The sequence below is a fragment of the Pantherophis guttatus genome, chromosome 10 (genome assembly GCF_059756535.1).
Source record: "Pantherophis guttatus breed Tessera chromosome 10, ASM5975653v1, whole genome shotgun sequence".
NCBI classification, from domain to species: Eukaryota; Metazoa; Chordata; class Lepidosauria; order Squamata; family Colubridae; genus Pantherophis; species Pantherophis guttatus.
The window spans coordinates 14,274,387-14,301,826 of record NC_142072.1 but is presented as its reverse complement, the minus strand read 5'-3'; the positions used below and the strand labels follow the sequence as shown (position 1 = coordinate 14,301,826).

The window sequence follows — 27,440 nt, the reverse complement described above, 5'->3', positions numbered from 1 at the left end:
TAAATATCTCTTGTTTCTCTTTGCTATTTCAAACCCATTACTCCAGGGGTGAAATCTACTTACCTTCCTTGCCGGTTTGGAAGCGCACGCGCTGCGCGCACACACACCTTCTGTGCAGGGGTCAAATGCTCCCGGTTCGGATCGGCTTGGGCGAGTAGGTAGCGATGGCGGCGGGCAGTTCAGAGAACCGGTAGCAAAAATCCCTGCTCCCGCCACCCATGCCCAGCTGAGCCGCGTGATCATCAGAGGCTTTTTTTCCTTTTAAATGGCTCTGATGATCCCAGCTGAGTTGCCTGATCGGCAGAGGGTTTTTTAAAAACCCTCTGACGATCAGGCAACTCAGCTGGGATCGTCAGAGCCTTTTGTAAGCATTTTTTACATGGTTTTTACATGTAAAAAATGGTTTTAAAAGTTTTAAAAAATTGGCCATGCCCACCCAGTCACATTATCCCCCCCCCATCAAGCCACGCCCACAGAACCGGTAGTAACAAATTTTAGATTTCACCACTGCTTCTGTGCACGCGCAGAAGGTAAAAAAACATTACTTCCTGGTTAAAACCAGGAAGTAATGACACCCAGGAATTGATCGCTACCGGATCGCCGAACCACAGGGAAAAATTGCTACCGGATCAGGCGATCCGGTCTGATCCAAGAGCATTTCACCCCTGCATTACTCTCTTTTTACAATCCTGTAGTACCTATCTGGGGTAGAGTCAGGGCATTTACTGGCTGGGTGCCCTTCCTGACACTTACATGGAGTTTGCAGCAGGTATTTTTTTTCTTTGGCCCACTAAACATCTGCCGCTACCTAGGATTGAACTCTCAACCTTCCAAGTAGGAGGCAAGCGTTTTCACCACTAGGCCACAATGCCGCTTGTTATGAAAGGATAAAATAGTCTCAAGTTTATAAAAGCAACAACATAATAAGTTTTCACAAGATAGATCTGTAATACAAAGCACATAGCATGATATCTACATGAATGTTTGGAAAAGGTCAGTTAATATCAAATATATAATTAAATCCCATTTTATTTATAAATATTTTAACATAATCTATTTGCATCCATCTTGGACAGGAAGTTGATAAAAGAGCCAGCTCATCTATGGCTCTACTGCCCAATCTCTTAAAGTACTTGGAAGATCTGGTCTCCATTTTGCAGAAATGATTCCTGTATGCTACCACATAAGTATCCTATTACTAGAACCATGCCATGATTTGGAATTGAAGACAGAAAGATGCTTTGGAGACACAGAAGCACAAACAGCTGCATGATTTCAGGCTAAACTGCAGACAGATACTACTATATATTTCTGCCTTGACATTCAGAAATGTGAGTTACAGTAGCTTTTAAACGCAAAGCATTGCATAGCCTTACTATTTATAAGTATTTAATTTATAACCATCCTATGGGAAGTACACAATCTATTGTTTTCAGATCCTGTTTAATTCCTGGGAATTCCTGGTAATAAAGTCAACACTTAAAGTCACTGCAATTCACCAACACCCACAGAAACAGGCCAGTGGTGGGTTTCAAAAATTTTTACTACCGGTTCTGTGGGCGTGGCTTGGTGGGCATGGCATGGCTTGGTGGGCGTGGTTTGGTGGGCATGGCAGGAGAAGGATACTGTAAAATCTCCATTCCCTCTCCAATCCAGGGGAAAGTTACTGCAAAATCCCCATTTCCTCCCAATCAGCTGGGACTTGGGAGGCAGAGAATAGATGGGGGCAGGGCCAGTCAGAATTTTTACTACAGGTTCTCCAAACTACTCAAAATTTCTGCTACCAGTTCTCCAGAACTGGTCAGAACCTGCTGAAACCCACCTCTGAAACAGGTTACATAAATCATTGTTGTTGTTTTTTTTAAAAAAACTTCACCAAATGCATGGGTTTAGTGATGTTCATACGTTGAATTCCTACACACTCCTACTATAATTAACAAAGCATGCCACGTAATACTTTAAACAGATTATCTTATTCCTCTCCAGTTCCTTAAAAATAAGTTTTTGCATTATTCCCGGCCTTCCAGCATGACACTGATAAATAATATATAGGACATCTAATTATCAGTCCAGAAATAAGCTGTAATTATCGTGGTAGCTTTTCTCCTACTTTTGTATTCATCAAATAAATACAATAAAGGGCTGTTAGAATTTGCTGGCCTTGCCACAGTGGTGGGATTCTACCGGTTCGGCTGAATCAGTAGTTCCCACTTCTTGCCGAGCGAACCGGTTCTCTGTTGCTGTGAAAGTGGGCCCGCCTGCCCGCCCAAGGGTTATACTGACCTTTATTTCTGCTTCTGAAGCCCAGCTGATCAGGGGCGGCAGATTGAATTGGCCCTCTTCAGCTGTTATCCTTGCTCCTTTCCTTGTTTGCAATGCGGAAGTTCAATTTTATGGAAACTGCGCACGCGCGCTCGGCGAACCGGTTGTTTAACCGGTAAGGTCCCACCCCTGCCTTGCCAACATCAGTGAACTCTATGTCATTTGCAGCCAAATATGAACATGCAGACTAGAGACGAATGTACAATATTATTTTGAAAAGCTATTACAATGTGACGCACCAGTGTTTTGGTATTTTAGTTTGATTAGTCTTAGCCTGCAGCATCTTATTACAACTTTTTTGATTTAAAGTAGAACCAACAAGGCTGCAAAAGAACCCCATTTGTTCCACACACAAAAAAAGAATCAAGACACTCGTGTTTTTAATAGCTTTATTTAGCATATGAAGTTGCCACCAAATGTTTTAAAAGTAGCATAATTTAAATGTAAACCATATATGTAAAATATTTAATACTGCAATAAAATGGTAGTTATGTTTTGAAGACTGAACAAGTTGCTGGAGAGTCAAACAGTTATCGACAAAACAAATGGCTTCTAGAGTTTGTTAGTCTTTAGAAAATTTAGAAGCATTTAGAAGTATTCAAAATAATGCTACAGTTATAGCCTGATTGGAATGTTTCATCTTGCCCGTGTTAATAATCAGCTTAAGCTCAAATGTAAAAACTGAAAAGATTGCATGTTCCACTATATAATCTATTGGAAGGCAATTATTTTGTTTGAAAAGAATTAGTCAGGGGTGAAATGCTCCTGGTTTGGACCGGAACGCCTGATCTGGTAGTGATGGAGGCGGGTGGTTCGGAGAACCGGTAGCAAAAAACCCTGCCCACCGCCATTGCCCAGCTGAGCCGCGCAATCATCAGAGGCTTTTATTTTATTTTTAAAAGCATTTTTTCTACAACCTCTTCGGCTGAAGAGGTTATAGAAAAAATGTTTTTAAAAGGAAAAAAAGCCTCTGCCGATCAGGCAAGTTAGCTGGGATCGTCAGAGGCTTTTTTTAAAAAAAAAGGAAAAAAAGCCTCTGCTGATCAGGCAAGTCAGCTGGGATCGTCAGAGGCTTTAAAAGCATTTTTTAACAACCTCTTCAGCCGAAGAGGTTGTAGAAAAAATGGTTTTAAAAGTAAAAAAAAAAAAGTTGGCCACACCCACTCAGTCATATTACTCACTCACCGCACCAAGCTACGCCCACAGACCGGTAGTAACAAATTTTACATTTCACCACTGGAATTAGTGTACAATGAACAATACAAGATTTATATAAACCAAAATACATTGACATAACAAAAAGGTAAAGCATAAAAATAAAGCTCAACGGAAACATCATTTTTAATATTTCATAGAAGTGGACTCAATATAATTGAGAGAAAATATATCTAAAAAATCTGATTTCTTCTAGCCAAGGATTTGTAAGTTTATTGAATTGCATATGAGGTAACTACCAGAAGAACGAACTCCTGCTCTGAATTATTATATTGGGATGAACTAATAACAGGAGCCTCTGGGGCTCCAAGATTTGTATCTATAACTTAATCATCCAAATTAAAAGAGTTAGAGTTTACATATTTTGCTCAAACAATTCACACAGAGAATCTATGCCACAGCAAACTAGTGATTTGCTCATGTTTCAGATAATTGTTTCTTTTAGGAGGTGGGCATCATCCCTGCCAACCAGCATTCTCTGGAGTGCAACCTGGGTCATTCACATACATGTAATGCCTGTGCTGCAGGGACCCTGCCATGATCCTAATTCAGACTGGAAATATAGCAAAGGAAAATGTTTTTTCCCACTCTGCTTTGTCTTGTTTTCCCCACTGGAAATGGCTGATTGCAACACACAAGGAGGGAATACTTTTCTAAGAGTTCACACTTTAATACCAATGTTAACTTGGATTGCCAACAAAGTCCTGTCTCTGATAAAACAGAACAGAAAATTGCTTTCTCCTTTGAGCCCAAGTCTCAATGGATCCATCCTTCCTTTCCTTCCTTCCTTCTCTCCCTCTCTTCCTTCCTTCTTTCCCTTCCTCCCTCCCTCCCTTCCTGAAATTTCTCCTTAGTTCTAAGTTACTTCTCTCCTTGATCAGTTTCCACCCATTGCTTCTTGTCCTGCCCTCAGGTGCTTTGGAGAATAGCTTGGCTCCCTCTTCTCTGTGGCAGCCCCTGAGATATTGGAACACTGCTATCATGTCTCCCCTAGTCCTTTTCATTGAATTAGACATACCCAGTTCCTGCAGCCATTCTTCATGTTTTATCCTCCAGATGGGATGCTGGGGATGCTGGGATTTGGAGTCCCTCCCCGCAGCGGGCTGGCCCAGCGTCTCCTGAGGGGGGAGACGGGACCCATCCCTGAGGCCGCTTTACCTGGAGCTGGATCTTGTCGTGTTGGACTCATGTCCTTGGAACCTAATGGCCGGCAGAGCGATGGGCCAAGGCTGCTCCGCTGCTGCCCAGCCATGACTTCCTTCCTCCTTCCTTCCTCCCCATTCCCATCTCCTTCCTTCCTCCGCACTCGGAAAGGACGAGGGGAAGGAGGAGAGACTTGCAGCGCTGTTGCAGCGCTGTCATGGACCGTGCTGATGGCGGGCATGGCTTTCCAATATGGGGGGCAGCCCCAGTGAAAGGGAAGACTCGCAGACTGCAAGGGCAGGCTGGCAAGTGGGGCATGGAGGTGCTCGTGCACGCGCAGCGCTGATTTACAATTTGCTGCGGACATTCGGGCCGGGACATGGTCAGTCTTAGACAGGGGCGGGTTTCAAAACCCGTCGCTACCAGTTCGCTCGTGGGTGTGCGTACGCTTGCAATACTTTTGCACATGTGCAGAAGCGTCCGAGCGTGTGGACGGAGCCTCCTGCTGCCGCCGTTACTGGTTCACCCGATCCGGGGTGAACCGGTAGCAACCCACCACTAGTCTTAGATCTGGCCCACACAGCCAGCCTGGAGCTAGCGAGAGACCGCCCCACAGCCTTGGCCCCGCCCCCTGAGCATGCACACAGGAAGTGGTGAGCGCATGTGTCCTGGATGAAAGGGATGCGCTCAGAACGCAGTCAGCCTGCAGGGCAAGACGGTCCCCGGGGATGCAAAGGCCCCGTGTGTGCTGTCCGTGTGCACCCAGGGGGCAGCCCATCACTGGCTTCAGGTAGCCCCGCGGATATAAGGCAAACTGCATTCTGGCCCAGATGGCTGCCACCAGGTTGTAGTTCAGCCTGCGCTGGGCCAGTCCTTCACTGTTTCCAGGGTGACCCTATGGGCCAGATCTAACATTGCGGGCCAGATTTAGGCCGCGGACCTCGAGTTTGACACTCCCTGCTTTAGAATGTTGTTATTACACAAAGGAAAATTATATTAATACTGACTACTAACTCTGTTCAGGCCTTATTTAAACTGGAGGAGTTATTATTTTATTGGCTGATGTCATTCCAATGACACTGGCTCCCCTAAAGAATTCACTCATTTTATGTAAACGGTTTTGGAAGAAAGCTTTATTGGGAAAATAAAGACATTATAGCCCTTACTGAGATGCAAACCAGTGTGATTACTCTTCTGCAAGCCTTTATGCTCAGTGCACAAACGACTGAAGAGAAGCCGTTGTCATTGGAATGACGCCAGTCAAAAGAGAACGTAGGGAGTCTCCAGAATCATAGTCTTTAGGGAGCTTACAAATGGAAACGTAGATCAAAGCATTACAAAACTTCTTTAACACTCATCTGAAGAATCAAACTATATTGTGCTTGAATATAGTTAATCATCAACACGTTTTAATCAGGGATGGTATTCACTTACCTTCACTACCAGTTCGCAAATGTGAGCGTGCACCTCCACGCATGCGCAGTGTCAAAAACGTGGATAAATGGGACGTGATTACATCCAGGCAGGTGGGCGGAGCTACCTGCAGCCGCCGCTACCAATTCAACCGAACCGGATAGAACCGGCTGAATACCACCACTGGTTTTAATGAGTGTTCATTGTAACAAATAGAAGATTTCAGAGACAAACCTACTACATGATTCCTACTAAATGATTTGCTTGTTTTTGCTATGCAAGGTTTCAAAAAATACTTATTTTGAGGGGGAAATTGTCAGCGTTTCTTGCTGTAATCCATTTTGTTCAAGGTTAAGTCTTTTTCAAGCCCGACTTGACTTCTGATTTCATGGATACATTTATGTAGTTTTCTTGAGAGCAACACAGAAGTGGTTTAACTTTGCCTTCAAGATCTTTTCTTGACTTTCCTAGTTTAGTCTAGTCTTGCTATTATTCCCTGGAGGTTTCGCATTGAAACAAAAATCAAGACCAACTCTCCTTAATTTCTGAACCTAGATAAAACCAGTCCTGTTTTGCCATCTGCATAGACAATCTGTTGTGATAATTGAGCCATTTATTAGCACCACTTTCAATAGTAGAAAAAAGTACGCCACAACAATAATGCCATACCTAGTGTTAATATCTAAGTTACGCTGAGGACCATTTTGTTTCCCCAAGTGTAGGGATTCTCACAGAATAAACCCAAATTTAGAGAGTAAGAATCGGCATAATACAGTAGAAATCTTTGAAACATCAAGCTGCAATAAAGTGCTAAAAAGTGTTAAGGTTCATTTGCTTGGAAACAAAGGGAGCTTGTCATCGTTCTCTTTCATTTGATGTTAACATGAGGGACTGAAATGCTATTCACAATGTCCTCATACTGAGGAGGTGGATCCAAATGATTTGCAGGTTCATTTCTGTATGTGGTACTTTCACCAGCAACTTCCTCATAGGATGGCGGTGGCTCACAGTTCGACAATCGGGTTGGTAAGAAATCCATAGGTCTCTCTGTGTAGCTCAGGTACCCTGGGGAGCGTCCATTGCCTTCAAACATTTCTTCTTGGGCAGAGTGAAGAACACTGAATGACTGAGGGATAGGATTTCTCCCATCAGGAATGGCTCTGCCATCTGTATCTTCTCTGCTTCTGCTCTGTGTGTACATGGACTGCCCATGTGGATGTTTTTGGAACAGGCATCTCCATGTGACAAATATAATAAGAACCACCACCAAAAGGCCAATGACTAGAGGAAACGTTAGGTAAAATGGGTACCAGTTCTGTCCTGCGTTACTTCCTCCATAGAGTCCATTGGTGTAGTCTTTCCAAAATTCTGCCTAAAAAAAAGTTAATTATGGGTTGTTATTATAATCAATTTTTACCTACTGGTACTATAATTATGGTTGTTGTGCCATTAGCTTTGATTTTGTATTTCGTTTATTGCAGTATGTTTTAATGAAAAGTGGAATAGAAGCATTTAAAATGAAGAAAACAAGACAGAGACAAAGAAAAAAATGAGTTCCTTTTTACAAATTAACCTCTAAAAGGAGGAATTAAAATGTGGGATCCCTAGAAGTTCAACTTGTCTATGTTATAATAAAAATAGCTGAATAAAAATAGTCACATGATGAATCTTATAAGCCTGCTGAAAGATCATTCAGGAATGATTCAGCAAAAAGGAGCTGACTCAGAGTAAGGATCATCTAGGCCCAAAATCTAAAATTCCATATTTAGTAGTTATTTTCTAGCCTCATTCTTTAAGATGACAACACAAAATATGCCATAGCTCTAATGTAGTATCATGTATTACCATATTTTTCAGACTATAAGACACACTTTTTTGTCTCCCAAAAGGGGACGAAAATGTTTGTGCGTCTTATAGACCGAATATTGCCGAAGCCCCGCCCACCTGTCAGCCATTTTTTGGCCTCCACATACCCTGTTTTCAGGCCTTTGTTCAGCCTTTTTCAGGCCTTTTTTGGCCCATTTTTGAGGCTTTTTTCAGCCTGTTTTTGAGGCTTTTCCGGCCCATTTTTGACCCATTTTTAACGCTTTTTTTCAGCCCATTTTCAGGGCTTTTTCTGGCCCGTTTTTGAGGCTTTTTTCGGCCTGTTTTTCTGGAAAAAATGGACCGCAAAAAGCCTTGAAAATTGGCCAAGAAAAGGCCCGGAAACATTCCGAAAAAAGACTAGAAAAGGTCCGAAAAAAGCTAGGCCAAAACCTTTTTGTTGTTGTTTTCCCCTTCTAAATTTAGATGTGTCCTATAGTCTGAAAAATATGGTATGCGGAAAAATATTAGATAAATATGTGAAGAATGTTTTATATTTTTAGTAGGTAACTTACTGTCTTTTCATCATTTTCAAATGCTTCTCTTGCCTCTTCTCTATCACAGCGTTCTTCATAACATTCACGCTCGATGTTTCCTTTTTTAAGTTCTTCTAAAAGTCCATTAGCCCGTGGGTATCTTTTTAAGACGGAATTGGCCTTCGCCTCTATGAGGAAAACTGCAGAAAACAAGGGTTTACTAGTACTTACAAGGTTGCATTGTTGGAATGGATAAACTGATATGGAGAATCTTACTCAGATAGATAGATAGATAGATAGATAGATAGATAGATAGATAGATAGATAGATAGATAGATAGATAGATAGATGATAGATAGATAGATAGAATTCCTTATTGGCCAAGTGTGATTGGACACACAAGGAATTTGTCTTTGGTGCATATGCTCTCAGTGTACATAAGGAGAATAAAATACATTCATCAAGAATAAAAAGATACAGCACTTAGTGATAGTCAAGGTTACTAATAAGTTATCAAATAAACAATATAAAAACAATATAAATTGAAAGATACAAGCACATGGTTATAGTAATAAGTAGGAAGAGATAGATACTAGTAAGGAAGAGAAGAATAATGGAAATACAGTCTTAGTAAATTATTTGACAGTGTTGTGGGAGCTAGTTGTTAAGCAGAGTGATGGCATTCGGGAAAAAACTGTTCTTGTGTCTAGTTGTTTTGGTGTGCAGTGATCTATAGCATCTTTTTAAGGGTAGAAGTTAAAACAATTTATGTCCAGGATGTGAGGGGTCTGTAGATATTTTCACAGCCCTCTTTTTGACTTGTGCAGTATACATGTGTACCCATGTATACAATATATGTATATATGGGTATACATGTATACAGTATACATATATATCTATATGTCTGTGTGTACACACACACACACACACGGTAGTTGGGCAATGGACATGCAAAAAAAAAAAAATTACCCACAGAGATAAAAAGGTACTTATACAGCATTACACATTTTTCAAAGTGAATGGTAAGTTTTATTACAGAGCACAGATGCACTTACCACTATCCATGTTTAACACTTTTCTCTAGAAAATGCTGAAAGAAAAAGAGAAATGATTTTTGTTAATGGGATAAAGCAGTTTTAAATCAAAAAAATATTAAGTGACACAAATCGAATTACAGGTTTATCTCTTCCGATAATGCAGATCTTATTGTTCTATTTTTGAATTTTGTTTAATATGACTATATACATAACATCATATTTTCATTTTAGAAATAAAAAAACCCCTATGCTATGCTTTTGTCAAGTCTCTTTCACATCAGAAATGATTAATGATTTCCATTAAGCCCTTTCAGTAATTCCTGGATAACAAAGCATAGGTGTTTTCCTGGACTCATAACTCCTGCTCAAAGAGCAGGTGGCAGTCGTGGCCAGGAGGGCCTTTGAGCAACTGCGGATTGTGCGCCAGTTATGCCCTTTCCTGGACCAACAATCCTACTCACAGTCACTCATGCTCTAGTCACTTCCCTTCTTGACTATTGCAGTGAACTCTACATGGGGCTGCCCTTGAAGAGCCTCCGGAAGCTTTAGTTGATGCAAAATGCAGCGGCCCGCATGATTTTGTGCAGACCCTGATGTGCACATGTATCACCTCTCCTGCGGGAGCTGCATTGGTTGTCAATTTGCTTCCAGGTGCAATCCAAGGTGTTGGTTCTCACCTTTAAAGCCCTTTATGGCTTGGGACCAGGTTATCTGAGGGACTGTCTCTTGTCGGTCACATCTACCCGATCTATCAGAGCAGGGAGGCAGGGAATGTTGCGGGTCCCATCCCCGAGGGAGATACACCTGGTGGGACCCAGAAGAAGGGCCTTCTCTGTGGTGGCTCCGTCTCTCTGGAACATCATTCCCCAGAGATTGGAATGGCCCCCCACTCTAATTCTCTTCCGCAAGGCACTGAAGACTTGGTTCTGTTAATGGGCCTGGGGAATCCAGAGCGGGATGGAGCCCATTAAATGGCTCGTGTGATCTGCTGTTGCCAGGGCAGAGGGTAGGAGGTGGGGGTTGATTTTGTTATATTGTACTATATTCATTTATGTGATTCTTTTTGTTAGCTTTTATTGTCTTAAATATGGTTTTATATCCTGTAAGCCGCCTTGAGTTGCCATAGGTGAATAGGTGGCAATATAAATTCAATCAATCAATCAATCTAGTACCAATAGTAACAGACACCTCGGCCGAAGAGGTTGTAGAAAAAATGGTTTTAAAAGAAAAAAAAGCCTCTGACGTTCAGGCAATTCAGCTGGGATCGTCAGAGGCTTTTAAAAGCATTTTTTTACAATCTCTTTGGCCGAAGAGGTTGTAGAAAAAATGGTTTTAAAAGTAAAAAAAAAAAAAAAAAGTTGGCCACGCCCACTCAGTCACATTACCCCACCACCACCACCAAGCCACACCCACAGAACGGGTAATAACAAATTTTACATTTCACCACTGACTATATTCCAGTGTCAGCCTATGCCAATTACTTATGCGTTACGACAGGGAGAGCTTGCTCCAACATGGAAACCAACTAACTTAGCTGGGTATTATACAACCTTATTTACTAAACCATATGGGTACAAAAATAGATACTATGATAAAAACACAATAAGGTGCGCTCTGATAGGACAGTGTTTTGTCTGTGGACAGCGAGCCTATAAGTGTCTTCCCATACACTGGAAGGGAACTTGTTACATAGCTGTGTTCCTCCCACCCACCTATATTACCCCCACTTTACCTTCATATCTCAAGACCTAAAAAGGACACCTAACATCAAAAACGTCATCAAAAAAGCACAAGAATGTTCTTTCTGCGCCAACTCAGGAAGCTCAAAGAGCTGCTGATCCAGTTCTACAGAGGAATTATTGAGTCTGTCATCTGCACCTCCGTAACTGTCTGGTTTGGCTCTACAACCCAACAAGACAGAGACAGACTTCAACGGATAATTAGAACTGCAGAAAAAACCATGGCTACCAACCTGCCTTCCATTGAGTATACTGCACCAGTCAAAAAGAGGGCTGTGAAAATATTTACAGACCCTTCGCATCCTGGACATAAATTGTTTCAACTCCTACCCTCAAAACGACGCTATAGAGCACTGCACACCAGAACAACTAGACACAAGAACAGTTTTTTCCCAAATGCCATCACTCTGCTACACAAATAATTCCCTCAACACTGTCAAACTAGTTATTAAGTCTGCACTACTATTAATCTTCTCATCTTCTCATTGTTCCCATCACCCATCTCCTCCCACTTATGACTGTATGACTGTAACTTGTTGCTTGTATCCTTACAATTTATATTGACTGTTTCCTAATATGATTCAATTGCTTATTTGTACCCTGTGACTATCATTAAGTGTTGTACCTTACGATTCTTGCCGAATGTATCTTGTTTTTTTATGTACATTGAGAGCATATGCACCAAAGACAAATTCCTTGTGTGTCCAATTGCACTTGGCCAATAAAGAATTCTACTCTATTGAAGGGAAGATTAGAAACCACAGGGATCTTGACCAATCCAGAAAATATCTGAAGGATTATCAACCCCTTTCCTGGTTTGGTGGACTCCAATCCTTCAATAATGTCATGTATCCTATACAGGCAGTGATGGAAATCCTAGCTAATTAGACCAGGGAGCTTTTAATTGCTACAGCAAAAGAACAAGAAGCCATACAACAAATGACTGTTCAGAATAGAATGGCTCTAGATATGGTATTGGCACCCAAAGGAGGTGTGTCCATGCTAATTGGACAACAATGCTGTGTGTATATTCCGGACAAATTACAGGAATTCCAAAACCGAGCTAAACACATAGCAAAGATAGCTGCGACTCTTCCCATGGATGAATGGAAAGGCTTGTGGCAGTGGCTGACAAGGTGGTTACCTGATTTCAGCTGGTTAGGAACCCTGGTAATGACCCTGGCATGCATAATCATTGTTCTCTTATCACCTGTTGCGGATTACAATGCCTTCCCCTTTGCCTTTCCACCTGTAAGCAAACTACGGGGTCTCCCAATACACGGATATTGATGTTGGGTGAATCTTGGAAAATTAAATCATTTTCAGATTCAAAGGAGGGAGATGATGGGCTGTCTGCTAAAATAAAGCCAGGTCATGGCACACACTTGAAAGTAAATCAGGAAGACTGTAATTGTGGAGTCTGTCTGGCAAGAACAAAGAATGCTTATCCACAGGAAATAAGCATGTGTAAAGCTTGTAACAATTCTGGGTAGTTACAAAGCTGATAAAAGTAACAAAGAGTTAGGCAACGGTGCAGACCTCAGCTAAAAGTTAGGAATAGAGTTGGCCAGCAGCAAATAAAATGTGTGTTAGATAACTCCTGGGGCATTCATTAGCCAAGGCTTAGGAAGAGGGACAGCTAGAGACCAATAGACCAAATTGTAGAATTATTACTAAAATGTTTATTAGATATTTCTTATTATCTCGCCTTGTCCCGCCTTCTCCTTTAGTGAAAATGTATAAAGGTTACGTAATCCTTGGTTCTTGGCATTTTGGCCAGCCACCCTTTTCCTTGGGGTACCCCAATAAAAAGCAAAACCTGCACCTCGTGTCTGGCGTCCTTCATTGGCTTCGGCACCAGGCTCTGACCCAAATTGGGGGCAACAATCGCATTAGTTTACAGGCATGGAAAATTTTTGGATCCTGTCTTTTTATGGCTGTCATGGCACATTCTCTCTGAGAGTGACTAGTTCAAAGTCATCCAATATGTTTGAGTGTACATAAAAGTAAGTATATGTGAAGAGAATAAAATATAATACTGAGAGTACAAGTTTAACTTTGATTTACAATAGCCAGTTTCTCATAATATGGAACTGATTGGATTTCCAAATTATTTCTAGGAATTTATTGTTTAAAACTACTATTTTTTTGCAACTGAAATGTAATACCTATTTTAAAAATCTTTTTAAAAGATTTTTTTTAAAATCTCTATATTGAGATTTAGAGCCTGCTCTCTATTGAGCAGGCTTAAATGCTCAAAATGCAGAAAACATCTTAAAAATACATTACAAGATATATTTCTTCCTCAAATGTCTATATCTGTTGAGTTTGATGTATAGAGAGAGACTGTCGCCTACACATTGCCCGTGTATTTTAGGCCAGTTTCACACTGCAAAACGCAAATGCTTAAGCAACTTTAACACGTTTCTTGAATTTTAAAGAGAAACAAGTAAAGACGCACATGCCCTTTGATTCAAAGTACAGAATGTACATGGATACTGACATAAATAAAACATAAACTTGTAGGAACTGCTGTCACTGACTACACCAACACATTAACAAATCTAAAAATTTGGCGACTGGTTTGAAGCATATGATATAGCCAGCAAAGATCGATTATTATTCACTCACAAAAGATGCAGCTTGTTGTTAACAGATGCCAGGAAGAACAATAGCAATGCCACCTCTATGTATGAACTGGAGCAAACATTATAATAGATAAAAACTAAAAGCAAAACAGCTTTTCACAGCAGAATATTTTCCAATTAGACTGCTATTCCCATCACCCCAAACCAACGCGGAAGCTGCGTGAAGAAACAAGAAGTCATAATGGAGCCAGTTTCCTGTTTAACTCGATAGGATTGGATTGCGAGGAAAGTGAGTGATTCACGCCCTGAAGAGCAGAGAAATTGAGGGAAATTAATTTTTTAATGTCACTTCATTGGGATGAATGAAAGTTCGTGACTCTCTCAACTATAGAGAACGGATAAAGTCTAAGCATTCCTCTAAATTTCACTAAGCCTGCTTTAAAATGAACCTTTGCATGAAGACTAATTTACAGCTAGATATATTAGCATGCACTTCCTGCCCCGAACGTTTTCCCAAATCCTCAAAACTGCAGCTTCTCCCTGAGGTTTTGGCTTCCTAACATTGAACTTATTACTGCTGAAAAGAGGGCTGGACCGGAGTGCATTTTCACAACCAAGTTACCACTACTGCAAAGAACCGCTCACACAATACTTGGCACCACCAGCTTCATCCAGAGCATCAGCACGAGGTGCCTTTTGACAAAGCAGCACAGGATCTTCTTCAATAACCGAGAATCCTCGAGTTAAAAGGGGGGGGGAGTAGTATGGGACTAGCCCAGAGGTCTTCAAACTTGGCAGCTTTAAGGCTTGTGGACTTCAACTCCCAGAATTCCCCAGCCAGCTACCCAGAGGTCTTCAAACTTGGCAGCTTTAAGGCTTGTGGACTTCAACTCCCAGAATTCCCCAGCCAGCTATGCTATGCTGGCTGGGGAATTCTGGGAGTTGAAGTCCACAAGTCTTAAAGCTGCCAAGTTTGGGGACCACTACCCCATTGGGATCACAAGCGAGTCCAATGGCCAACCAAGCATCTCCAAGCACGAGAAGTCAACTTGACCTCCTTCTGTCCCCTTTGGCTCGGCGCTGCTAATCCAAGCCTTCCTAAAACTTTCTTACGGCCGCTGCTCCAAAGCCAAAGTCCTCTTCCTGGGAACCCCTTTTTCGCCATGCAAGAACAATTTGTTCTCCCGCAGATTGCAATAAACGCTCCTTTCCCCCATCCCTGCAGAGTCCCCCGTCGACCAGGCGCCTGTTAACAACCCCGAACCCACCTTCTTTTTTTTTTTTGCCTTTACAGACGGCTTCGCCACTTCAACTAGTCCTTACAGCAGCTCGAACACTTTGGAAAAAAAAGCACGCTCTGCGCAAGCGTCATTCCAGCAATTAACTCCACCCTATCATTCCTAATGCTGGGGGTAGGGGGGGGGGGAGAGGAAGCCAGACTGCAAAGTGTGGATAAGGGAGGAAAAGCTGTTAGAGAAGAGGCTGTAGCCCCGCCCCGTCTCATTCTGATTGGTTCAGCGCAGTAACCCCTCCCCTGTTTTTCTCCTTTCTCTCTCCATAGACTGTATGATAAGTTTGTGTTTTCAATTCAGTTAAGGGCAGAAGGCAGCAGGAATGGTTTCAGAGTTTAGGCAAAAGGACTGAGTTACTTTCCCTTTAGAGAGAGTTTTCCAAAAACTTAACTAAAATGCAAGTGAATACTTTCTCTGTTTTGTTGTTGGAAAGGCTGCAGGACTCATGGTAGGAATTGGTATATAAATGATCTGAGATAGGGGGAGGATACTGTGAGGTTTACTGCGGTGATGCTGTACTTCAGAAGACAGTCTTCCTTGAGCTCAAGAACGGGCAAATACATCCTAACACTGATTTAAGAGTTATCTACAAAGACAGGGCATGTACCATAAAATAAAATTAAAAAACACTTTCGAATCAAGCTCACTTCCTGATGACAGCATGGATCATCCGATGGCCAGCAGAGAGAAGTTATTTGCTCCCTTAGACTATCGGGGGGGGGAGGAATCCCCCCCCCAATTCCTCAGACTAGTCTACAGCCCAGAAACACCCTTGTGGTCTCCAATACAAGTACTAACCAAATCCAGCCGTAATTAGCTGAAGGCCAACAGGCACTTTTACCTAGTTTAATGTTCACACAGATGCAGTTATAAAATGACTTGTTGACTGTTCGTCAGAAGCCAACTGGGAAGATTGGAAATGGTGATCATGGTATCCTAGGACACTGCATGTCCTAATGATATGACAGGTGCCAAGCACCTAAATTTTTAATCATGTGATTGTGGGGATGTTGCCATAATGGTAATTGTGAGGACTGGTTGTCACTTTTAACACTGGTTAACCGTGAGAACAATTAACCAGTGAGAACAGGTTATCGTCAGAAGTTGTGGGTGCTTCATCACTGGAGGTTTTTAAAAGAGACTGGATAGTCACTTGTCTGAAACGGTACAGGTACTGCTTGAGCAGGGGGTTGGACTAGAAGACCTCTAAGGTCCTTTCCAGTTCTATTCCGAAAAACTTTTGACAGTCATAAGGGTGAGAACCAGTGGTACAGTCACTTTTCACAGTCTGACAAGTTATAATTTCAATTATAAGTCACTTTTTTCAGTGCTTTTTCTGGGTGAGATTCTGCCAGTCTCTCTCTCTCTCTCAGTCCTAGGAGTGAGGCAATAACAAACAAGTTCCCAAAAGAATCGGAGTCCACTATTTGCGACCCCATGAACGTCATTGAAAAACAACGTCCTCATCCACCGACGCCAGCCTTACCTTTTCCCTTCAATCTTTCAGTGCTTTTTCCTACAGTTCCTCTTTCAGCGGACAAAGCGAATTGTAAGCACACGTAAATCCAGAGTAATCCAAAACTATCATTATTCAACAGCCATAAAGCGGGGAGCCAGAACAAGCGATTACCAGCTACCCCCAGTAGCAAAAATTATGCTTCCGAAATCTCTTGATAGCGATTCCGCACGGAAAAGAGCAAGCCGCAGCCACCCCACTCCATGTGCTAATCACAGCAGAAGCCCTTTTTTAAGCGAGTGCTCCGCGAACGCCGCTCCCATTGATCCATGACGGCTCTTTAGGTCATAGTGAGGAAGCTACCAAACTAGAGCCATCTCAGTCAACTCCACGGAGGTTTGAATGCATAATTGCCGCCACGATGGTTCCAAATCTGGTTCGATTTTAAAACAGGGCAAATATTTCCCTCTTTTTCTAGCTGATATGCAAATTAATGCGTGGCATTCTGGGTAGAAAGCCTGGGAGTTGAGTTTTTCCGTGCTCCAGACAGACCTGTCAAAGGCAGATTTAGCGCAGGAAGTAGAAGGGATTAATTAGCTTTGCTAATTAACTTCCGTTGACAGGTGCACCAGCCTGGACTGAAAAAATAAAGCACCTTTGCTGGAATACATCAATTCCACCGAAATACAAGGCAATTCCTTTCCAAGTAGTGCTCATTCATTTATATTTGTCTCCTGGTTTTTCTTTTCACTTGAAAGTTGGCCTTAACTTTAATGCACAGAGACCTTCCAAATTAAACCTCGAATCAGCCCGGATGCAGAGCCTGGCTGCATTCGCATAATACACTGATCTACGGTTCAATGGCAAATCTAGACAGCATACTAAAAAGCAGAGACATCACCCTGCCAACAAAAGTGCGTATGGTTAAGGCTATGGTTTTCCCAGTTGCAATGTATGGCTGTGAAAGTTGGACCATAAGGAAGGCTGAGCGCCAAAGAATTGAGGCCTTTGAACTCTGGTGCTGGAGGAGATTCCTGCGAGTCCCTTGGACTGCAAGGCGATCCAACCGGTCAGTCCTAGAAGAGATCAACCCTGAGTGCTCTTTAGAAGGCCAGATCCTGAAGATGAAACTCAAATACTTTGGCCACCTGATGAGAAGGAAGGACTCACTGGAGAAGAGCCTAATGCTGGGAAAGATGGAGGGCAAAAGAAGAAGGGGACGGCAGAGAACGAGGTGGCTGGATGGAGTCACTGAAGCAGTCGGTGTGAGCTTAAATGGTCTCCGGAGGATGGTAGAGGACAGGAAGGCCTGGAGGAACGTTGTCCATGGGTCACAATGAGTCAGACACGACTTCGCAACTAACAACAACAACAATGGCTGAATGAGTTCTGCTTCTTAGATTCATATGGCTGGCTGTACCATAAACCGATCATGGCATGCCTGGGTTGCATAACCCAAAGGGGGGTGTCGTCTAGTTTGCGATTCAGTGGGTCATGCAAATGCAGTTCTAGCTCATTTGGCATTGGGACCACAATGTCCCTTCTCCAAATCGAGGATTATATTTGAGGGATACAAGTGTTTATTTCCCTTTCCAAGATATTAGATGCAAAATCCATTGGTTTCCCCTCATTCTTGTCTCCGCTCTGTTCGCACAAAATGCTTAGCTTGCGAACTGAATGTCTGTAGAGATTCTCAGCCATCCAGGTCATGGTTGTCCCAAAGGTGCTTTTTCAGGGGGCAACTGGACTTTCTTGTTTGTTTTTTTTTCCTTTTGAAGACGTTTTGCTTCTCATCCAAGAAGCTTCTTCAGCTCTGACAAGATAGTGGGGAATGGAAGGATTTATATTCCTTGCAGACAGCTGGTCATTTGCATCCTTTTAGAGGGTCCTTGAAGCACTTGGAGGTTTATCTGTGTCCTCAGGGTCACCTGAGTAGTGCAAATGGTTCCTGTAGTCTGCAATTTTTCCTCTGGAAATCCCTTCCTACTCCCACACCATTCAAAGGGTGTCCATCCCAAATTGTATAGCTAAAAGTCTAAAAGTGCCCTGAAGACACAGATAAACCTCCAAGGGCTTCAAGGACCCTCTAAAAGGATGCAAAGGACCAGCTGTTCTGCAAGGAATATAAATCCTTCCATTCCCCACCATCCAGTCAGAGCTGAAGAAGCTTCTTGGATGAGAAGCGAAACGTCTTCAAAAGAAAAAAAAAACAAGAAAGTCCAGTTGCCTCCTGAAAAAAGCACCTTTGGGACTGCGAAACTGAATGAAATCAGTTTCCGAGTCGGCACAATGCGCTGAAGAATAATTAACCAAAAGAAGTCAGTTCACCAAAAATAACTAATTTTAGGTTGCACAAAGGAACCCCTTAAAATTTAGTTCGCCTGGACAGGCAACGTCCTGCGAGCGGGCAGTGCCCGTCTACCTACCTGCACAGAACAAGAGCCTTTATAATCCTCGCTTTACGGCGGGGTCCGTCCGCTTCTGCACGGAACAAGAGCGAAGACCATGAAAGAAAAGGGGGGAAAAAAAAAAAAACTTCCCCGAGGCTGCTCGAACTACAACTCCCAACCCAGCAGCGTTCGGAGTTTGGCGCTTGCGCAGTCAAGCCAGACCCGCCCAACGGACGAAAGGCCAAAAAAAAAAAAAAAAAAGAGGGACGTCCCGATTGGTTGGTGAAGCAGGCCGGTTGGCGCGCGGGCTGACAAAAAGGGTGTTGCCCGGCACTTCCGTGCCTTCGCGGTCGTGACCCCGGAAGTGTTATGTCGGCGGAGAACCCGCTGAAGGCGAAGGCGGCTGCTGGTGGTGGTGGTGGTGGTAGTGGCGGCTGCTCGTCCGAAGGAGCGCGAGCGATATGAGAAGCTAGGCGGCTGAGGCGCCGGTAAGTAAGTGAGGGAAGGAGTGGGCCGTGACAGAGACAGAGGGGTGGCCGGGATGAAACCCTGCTTAAACTTAAGACAAGGCGACGGAGAAAAGGAGTCAAGAGATGCCTGTTTGCTCGTTAGCGCCATATCTAAGTGTAACTCAAGGACTGGCTTTCCCCTACATCAGGGATCCCCAACCTTGGCAACTTTAAGCCTGGAGGACTTCAACTCCCAGAATTCCCCAGCCAGCTTTGCTGGCTGGGGAATTCTGGGAGTTGAAGTCCTCCAGGCTTAAAGTTGCCAAGGTTGGAGACCCCTGCCTTACACAACAACCTTTGAGGGTAGGCTGGCCTGAGGTGGTGATGGGGGGTGGGCTGTAACTTATTCACCCACATCTGGGAGTTGAAGTCCGCCAGGCTTAAAGTTGCCAAGGTTGGAGACCCCTGCCTTACACAACAACCCTTGAGGGTAGGCTGGCCTGAGGTGGTGGGGAGGGGGCTGTAACTTATTCACCCACATACCGCCAGCCCAATACTGCCTCCACATCACTCAGGCTCTCTTAATAGGCTTCCCGCCCTCCTCCTCCTCTTGACAGCACTTTCCTAGATGTTACTTTGGTTTTCAAACACCCGTATGTCACCTTTTGCCCTTTTTTTTAAAAAAAAAATGTATTTGGAAAAAAAAAATGTATTTGGGGAAAAAATAATACATTATTGTGTGTTAGTGCGTTATTGCTATTGGCACAGTGTTTTGTAGTGGTCGATGTATACACTTAAACAGCACATGAAACCCCATGAATAGTAACCACTTTAGAACCAAATCAAAGCTTGTTTAGTCATTTTGGGTTCTTAATAACTCGATGAACATCAGAAGGATCCTGTTTTGGTGACTACTGTTTTGGTTTCTTTAAGCTCATGTTTGTGCTGTCAGTGATAATTCAGTGAAATATAAGTCAGATAAGTCAGTGAAAATAATTCCCTCAACACCATCAAACTATTTACTAAATCTGCATTACTATTAATCTTCTCATTGTTCCTATTACCCATCTCCTCCCACTTACGACTGTATGACTGTAACCTTGTTGCTGGTATCCTTACAATTTATATAGACTGTTTCCTAGTATGATTTGATTGCTTATTTGTTCCCTGTGAGTATCATTAAGTGTTGTATCTTATGATTCTTGACGAATGTATCTTTTCTTTTATGTACACTGAGAGCATATGCACCAAAGACAAATTCCTTTTGTGTCCAATCACACTTGGCCAATAAAGAATTCTATTCTATTCTATAATATCTTGTCAACTTGACTTGGGTTGGCAAAATGTTTGGAACAGTAACCTCCAAAATTATAAGACCATTTTTAAAGGAGGCACAAGGGGGAGGGGGGGGAAATCCTGTGTTTGTGCTTTGTTGCATGTCAAAGTCTCTTGTTATTTTTCAGGCTGGAGGCAGGAACACAATGTTCTGAAAGAATTTTATAAGTATGCACAACCAGGGAAGAACTGTGATGTAGGTTAATTCTGACTATTTACTTGCAGGGACATTTTTTTTTTCTTTTTTTGAAAATGGCCTCTCCATTCAATGGGCCCACAGCAGTTTCTGATGTAATTAAAGATCTAGATACTCAGATAGCTGTAAGTAAATTGGCTTGAAGTGACCGTCGCATGGCATGCTAGCATCATAATGAAAAGCTGCAGGTTTGTGACTTGTTCATTTTAATCATGTGCCGAGATTGGAATCTGATGGTAAACAAGCTTTGCAAGAATATATTGCTTTCCAGTTTATTAACACAATATAATATGATCTGTGTGCTGTTTCTTAATTCAAGTCATTGAATATGTGACTGAAATCTCTCTTCCAAGTCCATGTACAGATTAGATCTTAGGTTTGCTTTATTATTCTATCAATCGCTCTACATTCTCTTACCGTATTTCATTCTTGTTGGAGCCATTGAATATTTTATAAATAGCCCCCTACTCAGGAGAACCAAGTTTTAACTTGGTTTTTAGGACAACAGTTAATCTAGGAATGTTAAATTGGATTGTACCTATTTACTGTGCAACAGACCTAAAGCTTTCAAATAGGTGAGATTGAAGAAAAAGCCAATATACTCTACATTTGTATTTCTTTAAAATAAACCTGAGAGAAGATATGTCTTCCTAGGAAATAGATATTGAGAGAGCCATAGGTTGGCTCTAATACAGTGCTTCCTCTCAGAAGTTGTTACAACTACCCTATCAATTTGGAAATCAAAGGGAACACTTTCCATGTAAACCAGTATTCTAGCACAATGTGAATGAGGCAAAGTAATTAAACTTTGCCCAGTATTGGATAGGAAAGAGAATCTAAAGCTTATTCTGGCTTTGAGCTCCATGCCCTTCCTCTCTTTCATAGCCAGCTCCTTTTAATGGCAGTTGTATTCTATCTTGACAAGAAATATTTGATTATATTGAAAGCAGTTCTAGATGAGAATCTCGCCCCCAAAACAATATCATTGTCTTTTTGTCAGTGTGTTGACCAAAGTAAATGCATGATAATAAGAATGGAACATTAACATTGTAATCTTCTAAATATTTTGTGTATTATTCTGTCTGGACCTTGTTCTTAAAACAGGAGTAATAAAGATGATATTGAACTTGCTATTTTTAATTGTACATGTACAGCATGGTTTGGTCTTGATGTGGTGTTACAAGTTGCAGTGTTAAACTAATTATAGTCTGAGCTGAATTAATGTACTACATTCAATAACTTACGGCTCAGGAAAAAACCTAAGAAGTGGGCTATTTACAATATTTGCTATATTTTCACTGGTAAGTTGCTTTTGTAGTATAACCGGTTCCTGAACTCCCTTAACATGTCCAAGATACTGACGTTTCAATTCTACCATCTTGTTTTTAACTTCAAGGTCTGTTTCTTCTTCTAGCTGATTGGTTTGGGCCCACATAATCCAAAAAAGAAGCAAGATCTGGATAAGCTCTATGACCTCAAAGCTAAAGCTCAGCAGATTATGAACCAGTTTGGTCCATCTACCTTGATCAATTTATCAAACTTTTCTTCAATCAAAGCAGAAGCAGGCAACACTCCTCCTCATAGTTCCATGGCAAACAATACCTCTGTGGCAAAGATGCCTGGGACCCCCAGCAGTGGGGGGCGCCTCAGTCCTGAAAGTAATCAGGTAATTGGCCATGATGTGAGATGTAGTCAGCACATCTGGAGGGGTCTGAGGGGAGGAGGTTGTTTTAGAGCAGGGATGGGGAATTATGGCCCTTTTATGACTTGTGGACTTCAACTCCCAGAATTCTGAGCATGGCTGGCTCAGGAATTCTGGGAGTTGAAGTCCACAAATTCTTAAAGGGGCCATAGTTCCCCACTTCTGCTTTATATATGTTGCTGACCGGAAGTGCTCCTGAAGCAAGATCTTTTGATCTTATCTGCACAGAAGTGACTTAGGCAGAATGAACCCAATAAAATGTGCTGATATTTTCTATAGATATTAACGAAGAAGAAACTGCAGGATCTGGTTAGAGAAGTGGATCCGAATGAGCAGCTGGATGAAGATGTGGAGGAGGTAGGCAGGCCTTAGCTGAAACGAGCATCACAAACATCTAAACCTCTCCTTGGTTAAAATGTGCCATTTTATTCCTTCTAATTTTTCTCTTTGGTGGTGGGGGGAGGGGTCCCAAGAATGCTCTGTCAGTACCTTGAATTGTCAGAAGAAAAACCTTCTGAAGCAAAGTGTTGGTGACCTCCGCCATTCTTACTGATGCTGAATTCCGTTTTGACAGATGTTGCTGCAGATTGCTGATGACTTCATTGAAAGCGTGGTGACCGCTGCCTGCCAGCTCGCACGGCATCGCAAGTCTAACACTTTGGAAGTAAAGGATGTCCAGCTGCATCTTGGTCAGTGCAAAGACATACATGTGTCTATTTCATGATAGCTGCCAGCTTAACCTATCAGTTGTTTTGGATTGTTTTGTCCATAACCTGCAGCGTTTCCTCCTGGGCAGAGATAATCTGCAAACTTTCTCCCTCCAATTATGTTGATTCTATGCCATCAAGCTATTTTTGACACTTAGTGTCGATATAGAAAGATTTTCTCCATTATCTATCTCTAAACAGTTCTCTCAAATCTCCCAGCAGTGCATTTATTGCCACCTTAGCTGAGTTTGTCCATCTTGCTGCTGGTCGCCCTCTTCTTGTTTTTTCCTTTTTTGCTCCTCTCTGAAGCATAGTGATAAATACTGTCTGGAGTTCTCAGGTCACAACTGAACCTTCCAGAAGTTTTCTCTCTCTTGTACCCCCCCCCCACACACGTGGGGTGCAGTTTCCTTGAGGCATGTGCAGTGGACATGATGAACTTTTGTAGCCTATAACTTCTGGAGGACACCAGAATGGAGAAGGTTGCAAGCAGCAGCATGGCAGTTTCAGTTCTGTGACTCTTGCATTGTTGTCATGTTTTAAAGCAGTATTTCCCACCCTTAGCCATTTTAAAATGTGTGGACTTCTACTCTCAGAATACCCCAGCCAGTCCACACTTCATAAATTGCTAAGATTGGTAAACACTGTTTTATAGGATAATGTGGCCTAGTAACTTTTGCACAGGTGCACCAGTGATTGCTGCAGTCTCATTGGGGCTCATGGAAAGGAATCAAAAATGAGGTTTCAATCTCCTGCAATGAGTACCTAAAAAGAGGTTTCCAGATTCGTTCTGGTAACCATAAATGGCATCATGGTTCACTTTTCCGGTCTTTGCATGCAAGCTTATCTTTTGTCACTCATCTGTCAGCCCAGAATACAAAGTCCATATTGGAAAGATTTAAGATCTTGGGGTATTTTTTATGAAGTGCCTCACAGGTTTGCCAGAAGAGATACAAAAAAGGGCTCAGGAGGGAGGGGGAGTCAGATTCCTGCAAAAGCATATATTTTTTCAATGATACAGTGCAGAGGTCCCCAACCTCTGGTAGTGGCCAACTAGTAGGCCGTGAGCTGTTTGCAACTGGGCCACAGGAATGGCGAGCACACACGTACGCACATCCCCACTTGAACGAGGAGCAGGTGAGGAGATGCACACACGCTCCATTCGTGCACGCCATTTGCACGGAACCATCCCCTCTTCCTCACCCCACCCCCACCCTGGTCTGCAAATCCGCAAAGGTTGGGGAATTGTGATGTAGTTGAGTATTAATTCATTGCTTTCTAAATGGCTGGATCTGATTCTCTTGCCTGTTTTTTATCCCTTGTTCAAATCGTCATCTGCTTATGATTTCATTTCCTCACCACGACCCACTCTGATGCTGTTGCTATCCCCCAGAACGCCAGTGGAATATGTGGATCCCAGGTTTTGGCTCTGAAGAAATCAGGCCATATAAAAAAGCCTGCACTACAGAAGCTCACAAACAGGTAAGGATCTCTCTCCCCACCCCCCTTCCCCACATAATTCACACCTAAGTGAAATGATGCAGTGTGAAACAGATATTTTCTGCTCCATGAAACCAATGATAAATATCAAGAAAAGGGAAATATCTCAAATGAAAAATTGAGCTTGCTAACAAGTTGAGGTTTTGTGCCCAATTTCTACTGTTCAAATTCCACTTGAGCTTTTTTTTTAAATCAACGATGCATGCCTAATTGTTTCCTTAATTGTTTATATGATTTAAAGTATAAAAATAATAGTATCTTCTAGGCTGCCCTCTTCTTCTCCACTTAAAATACCATCGCAATTCTATTTATTAAAAAAGAAAATTTGTGGGGAATGTTGTTCTAAACCAGGGCTGCCTACCTTTTTTTAAATTTTTTTTTTATTTTTAAATTTGTATACTGCCCTTCTCCCTGAGGACTCAGGGCGGTGAACAGCCAAGTAAAAACATAAACTACAAACATTAAAATACAATTAAAAAGATATATATAAATTTGGCCCCATGATTAAAAACAATAGCAAACAATTAAAAACATTTTAAAAAGTGTTAGGCCAGCCCGGCTTGCTGGAAAAAGAAGGTTTTAAGGGCACGGCGGAAGGCACCGAGGTCTTGGATTCTCCTTATCTCTGGGGGCAACTGATTCCAGAGGGTAGGTGCCCACACAGAGAAGGCCCTCCCCCTGGGGGTCACCAGCCTACATTGTTCGGCTGATGGCATCCCGAGGAGGCCCTCTCTGTGGGAGCACACAGGTCGGTGGGAGGTTGTCGGTAGCAGCAGGCGGTCTCGAAGATAACTGGGTCCTATGCCAATACTTTGAAATTACTTATTTGGCCTGTAAGGAAAGAAAGAACAATTGGCCAAGTATCTTTCCTGCAAGCTCAAAGGGCAAGTTTGGAGATACATTGGTATGCCTTGGGAGTAAGTTAAAGCAGGTGGAGAAGAGATGGATGTCTTTAATTGGAGCCCCAAGCCAGATTGGGAACTCAATAGCTGCTGGTATTCTGGAGAGGTAGATTGTTGGGTGAATTGTAGTTTGTTCCGAGATCCGTTAATCATATTCCTAGTTTAAACTTATTAAGTCTAATGGAAGTCATCCATACAACTCTTATCCCCCAAGGTCATCCATAGCTTCCATTACATCTAAGAGACCTGTCTTCATGCTGTCTTTCTCCTCCCTCCCCCCCCCCACCCTTTACTTTTCAGAGAATGGCATTGATCCGCAAAACAACCAAGAAATAACTCTGGGGAAAAAGACAAAGAAATTAAAAGGAAAAAAAAGAAAAAGACTCTTCTATGAGAAAAAGAAAAGAAAAGTCTGCCTCTGAAGCTGTGGAGTTACCCTTGAGGTCATCTATGGGATAATTTTTATTTTTATTTTTTTTGCAATGCTTCATAGGGAAGCGTCTATTTTCACAGTGCAGCAATAAAAGAGTTATTAGAGAAGATCTGCCAACCATCAATAAGTCTCCTCGCATCTCTTGCCCCAGAGGAACTTATCTCGGAGCCTAGACTTTTATTTTCCTCCTTCCAAGCGATATTACGGTATCCATGATTGTCCAAGGGATAAAATATTTTGCTATTTTTGAGAACAGTATTAGAAGTGGCCATAGACGATTTTTTTTCCCCATTCCTCACCCCCCCCCCTCCTCCTTCCTTACTTGTAATGTTGCTATTTATGGTATTTGGACTTCTTTCAGAAAATGAATGATGGATCTCCAAAAGCAGACCACAGTATTGACAGGAGCTTCAGTTGAAAGCAAATTCCTTTCTTTTCTTTTCTTTTTTTTTAATTTAACGCTCAGGATGGCGGTAGGGGAGAAGTTGAATTCTTTTTGTACCACAAGTCCTGTAAAAAATGCAGTAGGAACAAGACTTGAACTACAAAATCAAAATTAAAAAAAAAAAAAGTCTGCAGGCCTGGTTAAACCCACCTTACTTGTTCCCAAGATAATAGTCTCTGACAAATGTCTGTGGAGTGGGATCGCTCACCCTTCTTCTCATCCAGAAGTGTGTGGTACAATCTGTGGTTTGTTCTTTTTTTTTTTTTTTTCTTCTCCTGTAAGAGTGAGTGAAATATACCTTTTGATCGGATGCTGGCACTCTTTTTTTTCCCAGGAAGGTTCTGAATTCTTAAAAGCACACTTGACATCCAGCATTTTACTGGCGGGTAGAAGTATTTGCTGTTTCAGATATTTGTGCATTGTGAAAACGACGTCACTGCTTCCAGAGGGGGAAGGTTGTTTCTGAAGGAGGCGCTTGCAAGAAAGTGTGTATCCTCCCCTCTCCCACTTCACACTTGATAAGCTACACGGGAGCAGCCGAGGGGGTGCTTGGCCAATACTCTGAATTGAGGAAACAGCCATTGATTTGGGTTCCCCATCCCTCATTGTCCTTTGTTCTCTATCACATAAGTTCTGACTGCATCAGCTTTGCGTTGAGCTCATCCAGCAGGGACTTTTAAAGAAGAATTTGTGTAAGTTTCCACTAGTTGAAAATGTAACAATAAAAGAATACCCTATGTATCTCCTTTTCTAAGGTGTTTTGTGAATTATGCTAAGGTGACAACCACAATTATCGAGTGCTTTGAGTAAGAAAATGGCCTCAAGAAACTGGGAAGA

General features: G+C 42.3%; 2 protein-coding genes and 1 non-coding gene across 6 annotated transcripts; 1 reads left to right on the top strand and 2 right to left on the bottom strand.

Moving 5' to 3' along the window:
• Window positions 1-4,330: 4,330 nt before the first annotated feature.
• Window positions 4,331-19,248, bottom strand: PRRG1 (proline rich and Gla domain 1). 3 transcript variants are annotated; one of them, XM_034413640.3, is made up of 4 exons: window positions 18,971-19,248; window positions 9,488-9,522; window positions 8,472-8,632; window positions 4,331-7,465 (listed from the first exon to the last, which is right to left on the bottom strand). In XM_034413640.3, exons 2-4 carry the CDS (start codon window positions 9,495-9,497, stop codon window positions 6,962-6,964), a joined length of 675 nt encoding a protein of 224 aa, XP_034269531.1. In that variant the 5' UTR covers window positions 9,498-9,522; window positions 18,971-19,248; the 3' UTR covers window positions 4,331-6,961. The 3 variants fall into 3 exon arrangements, with proteins under 3 accessions (XP_034269531.1, XP_034269530.1, XP_060547489.1); XM_034413639.3 differs by lacking the exon at window positions 18,971-19,248 and adding an exon at window positions 16,575-16,715; XM_060691506.2 differs by lacking the exon at window positions 18,971-19,248 and adding an exon at window positions 15,065-15,174.
• LOC117663539 (U11 spliceosomal RNA) lies at window positions 16,695-16,836 on the bottom strand. Its single transcript, XR_004590734.1, has one exon. It is a non-coding gene; the product is annotated as a U11 spliceosomal RNA (small nuclear RNA).
• Window positions 19,249-19,274: 26 nt separating the features above from the next.
• TAF12 (TATA-box binding protein associated factor 12) lies at window positions 19,275-27,344 on the top strand. 2 transcript variants are annotated; one of them, XM_034413644.2, is made up of 6 exons: window positions 19,275-19,426; window positions 22,329-22,580; window positions 22,896-22,973; window positions 23,191-23,305; window positions 24,717-24,805; window positions 26,026-27,344. In XM_034413644.2, exons 2-6 carry the CDS (start codon window positions 22,413-22,415, stop codon window positions 26,059-26,061), a joined length of 486 nt encoding a protein of 161 aa, XP_034269535.1. In that variant the 5' UTR covers window positions 19,275-19,426; window positions 22,329-22,412; the 3' UTR covers window positions 26,062-27,344. The 2 variants fall into 2 exon arrangements, with proteins under 2 accessions (XP_034269535.1, XP_034269533.1); XM_034413642.3 differs by lacking the exon at window positions 19,275-19,426 and adding an exon at window positions 20,937-21,039.
• Window positions 27,345-27,440: the final 96 nt, after the last annotated feature.